The sequence below is a fragment of the Nematolebias whitei genome, chromosome 20 (assembly GCF_014905685.2).
Source record: "Nematolebias whitei isolate Nwh7 chromosome 20, NemWhi1, whole genome shotgun sequence".
Classification (NCBI taxonomy): Eukaryota; Metazoa; Chordata; class Actinopteri; order Cyprinodontiformes; family Rivulidae; genus Nematolebias; species Nematolebias whitei.
Window position 1 is genome coordinate 24448873 of NC_056517.1, and position 3169 is coordinate 24452041.

The 3169-nt window shown below is 41.3% G+C and overlaps 1 protein-coding gene across 1 annotated transcript in view; it reads right to left on the reverse strand.

Moving 5' to 3' along the window:
- Positions 1 to 3169, reverse strand: part of LOC119426892 (poly(U)-binding-splicing factor PUF60) — a gene marked incomplete in the record, with an annotated part of 12271 nt that overhangs the window by 4830 nt on the left and 4272 nt on the right. The window contains 2 exon segments of the mRNA XM_037694480.1: positions 1028 to 1260; positions 1345 to 1541. Coding sequence (XP_037550408.1) covers positions 1028 to 1260; positions 1345 to 1541 — 430 coding nt within the window.

The following is a 3169-nucleotide window of genomic DNA, read 5'->3' on the forward strand; positions in this document are numbered from 1 at the left end:
ACTCTGGCACCTTGATTTCCGAATGACATGCAAAATTTGCTTTCATCTGAAAAAAGTACTTTGGACCACTGAGCAACAGTCCAGTGCTGCTTCTCTGGAGCCCAGGTCAGGCGCTTCTGCCGCTGTTTCTGGTTCAAAAGTGGCTTGACCTGGGGAATGCGGCACCTGTAGCCCATTTCCTGCACACGCCTGTGCACGGTGGCTCTGGATGTTTCTACTCCAGACTCAGTCCACTGCTTCCGCAGGTCCCCCAAGGTCTGGAATCGGCCCTTCTCCACAATCCTTCTCAGGGTCCGGTCACCTCTTCTCGTTGTGCAGCGTTTTCTGCCACACTTTTCCCTTCCCACAGACTTCCCACTGAGGTGCCTTGATACAGCACTCTGGGAACAGCCTATTCGTTCAGCAATTTCTTTCTGTGTCTTACCCTCTTGCTTGAGGGTGTCAATGATGGCCTTCTGGACAGCAGTCAGGTCGGCAGTCTTACCCATGATTGTGGTTTTGAGTAATGAACAAGGCTGGGAGTTTTTAAAAGCCTCAGGAATTTTTTGGAGGTGTTTAGAGTTACGTCGTTGATTCAGATGGTTAGGTTAATAGCTTGTTTAGAGAACCTTTTCATGATATGCTAATTTTTTGGGACAGGCATTTTGGGTTTTCATGAGCTGTATGCCATAATCATCAGTATTAAAACAATTAAAGACCTGAAATATTTCAGTTGGTGTGCAATGAATCTGAAATATATGAAAGTTTCATTTTTATCATTACTTTATGGAAAATAATGACCTTTATCACAATATGCTAATTTTTTGAGAAGGACCTGTATATATTATGCAAATATATATGAAAACACATTTAACCTCATTTAAAACATGGCTTCGACCAGAAACTCCTATATTTAAGGTTCACTAAACTAACACTGTCCAAGCAACTACTTATTTATGTAATCCTTAAAAACTGTCCATATCTCATCTGCATTAGTAAAAAAAACTATGTTCATGTATGTAATTAACTCTATTTGGGCCATATTTACCTGGAAGGCCACTAAATCCCTTTGGAAGGGATTCATACTTGCCTGGGCCGTTATCTTAGCGGTAGCTGCCGCCGCAGCCACAGCTGCAGCTGGTGGCAGGCCACCTGGGGTTGTGGGGGTCAGTAAAGGTATAGGTGGGGTCACTGCTTTGCCAACTCTTAAATATTGACCACCCAGGTCAAAGAGGTTCATTGAGGACACAGCATCCAGAGCTGATTGAGGCTTTTCATACTCTGTTGATGAATAAAACATCAATAAGTAGCAGAGCATTATCAACACGTGAACACGAGAGACAACCCTCCCCCCTCAAAGCTCACCAATGAAGCCAAAGCCTCTGTGTCGCCCAGATGTGGGGTCTCTGGCTAACGTGCAAGACTTGATCCTGCCGAATGCCTCAAACACACTCTTGATGTCATCATCTGACAGGTCAGGGTGGACCGATGCCACGTAGATCCGGTTATAGGCGCGAGCCTCCTCTGCCAGCTGGTCGATGATGGGTTGCGCCTGACCGATGTTACTTGGCCGCCCAACCTATAGTACAGATTAAAGCAGTGGGGCTTCTGAGTGGGGGGGGGGGGTCCTTAAAGTAGTAACGAAAAACGCAAAATAACGGAAAAGCTCTAGTTGCCTGCAACGCGGACTTTCAGTAGCCACCAAGTTCAAAGCCACTGGCTTCCTATTATTATGTGTTTGTTATTACTAAATGTTTTATGAAAGAGGGGTTCTGTGATGTGAAGAGTTAAGAGTAATAAAGAAAAACCACTACTGTAAACAAAAGATGTATAAAAACAAGAAATATACTGAAGATAAAGTATCATTATGTGTTTGCAAATTTAATCAAACAAAAACTTAAATGACTAGTGCAAATATGCAAACATGTTTTATCTTACCACTGAATTTAACCAGCTTCTACCATGCTAGTTTAAAAATATGTGTTCTGCTTTTATTAAAAAAATACAAACTTGTAAATGTAATGCAGTGAAGTGTGACTCACTGAACTGGTGGCAAACTGAAAGTGACTTCTGCTAAACGTTTACTAATGTTACACGGTCTGACCATTTCTCTCTTTCGCAAAACAAACAAAACTGTCCCTATTTTAAGACGAGCAACTAAGTGGGACTGAGATCTGTACTACAGGTGAGGCGGGCAAGTAACACCACCCAGGCGCAGTCCATCATCGTGGTAACAGAGTGATTTCACGCACCGCTGCTGGGCATCTCGCTGGAAATGGTCACTTAAACAACAGACACGTGCGCACACACACATAAAACTTGTACATTAAACATACACCCAAACATACATGAAACACAAACCTGGAAACACACAGAAACAGACACCAAACAGGGAGAGAAATTATTTGTTTGTAAACAAACACAAGCAAAACCAACAATAAAATAAAACTATACTTCAAAAGCAAATGTAGTTCATTAAAAAAGACAAAATATCTCAAACACTTTGTTACTAAGCTAGAGAAAAAATAAATCAAAGTGAAAGCTGAGACTCTGAAACCAGGATTCTTCAGCAATATTCAGGTCAAATTTTATTTATCCCCCCCCCCCCCCCCCCAAGACTCAAATTGTCTGGCTCTTTTTGTTGTATCAAAAAAAGTACTGTAAATTTATTTTTAATATTTACGTTATGTACAGGCTTTATATGTATACACCAAACCTTAATAAAAACAAATGACAGTAGTGCCTCGCTACTTCACGGTTTATCGTAGACTCGCTCTATCGTGGTTTTTCAAAATAAGATTGGACATGACAATCAAATTGGCTGATTGATGGATGAGCCGCACGATCGGCATGGAGTTTTTATTTAAAAATATTATTTTGAACTATTTAGAACCTCCTGCACCTTTGTGCAACCCTTGCTGCAGGATAAACTTCCTGCTGCAGATGAACAGCTGTTCTCCATGCAGAGTGGACAAGTGGGCGTGGCCAAGAGCGCTTGCAGTTTGCTGAGAGCAGTGGAGGCAGGGAGCTGAAATCATGACACTCTGTGCTCTTTTAGAGCGTTTAGTAGCATTGTTTAGAATAGTGCAAGAGTGTGAGAAGGGTTTAAAACGCATTATACACACACACACACACATACACACACATACATATATATATATATATATATATATATATATATATATATATA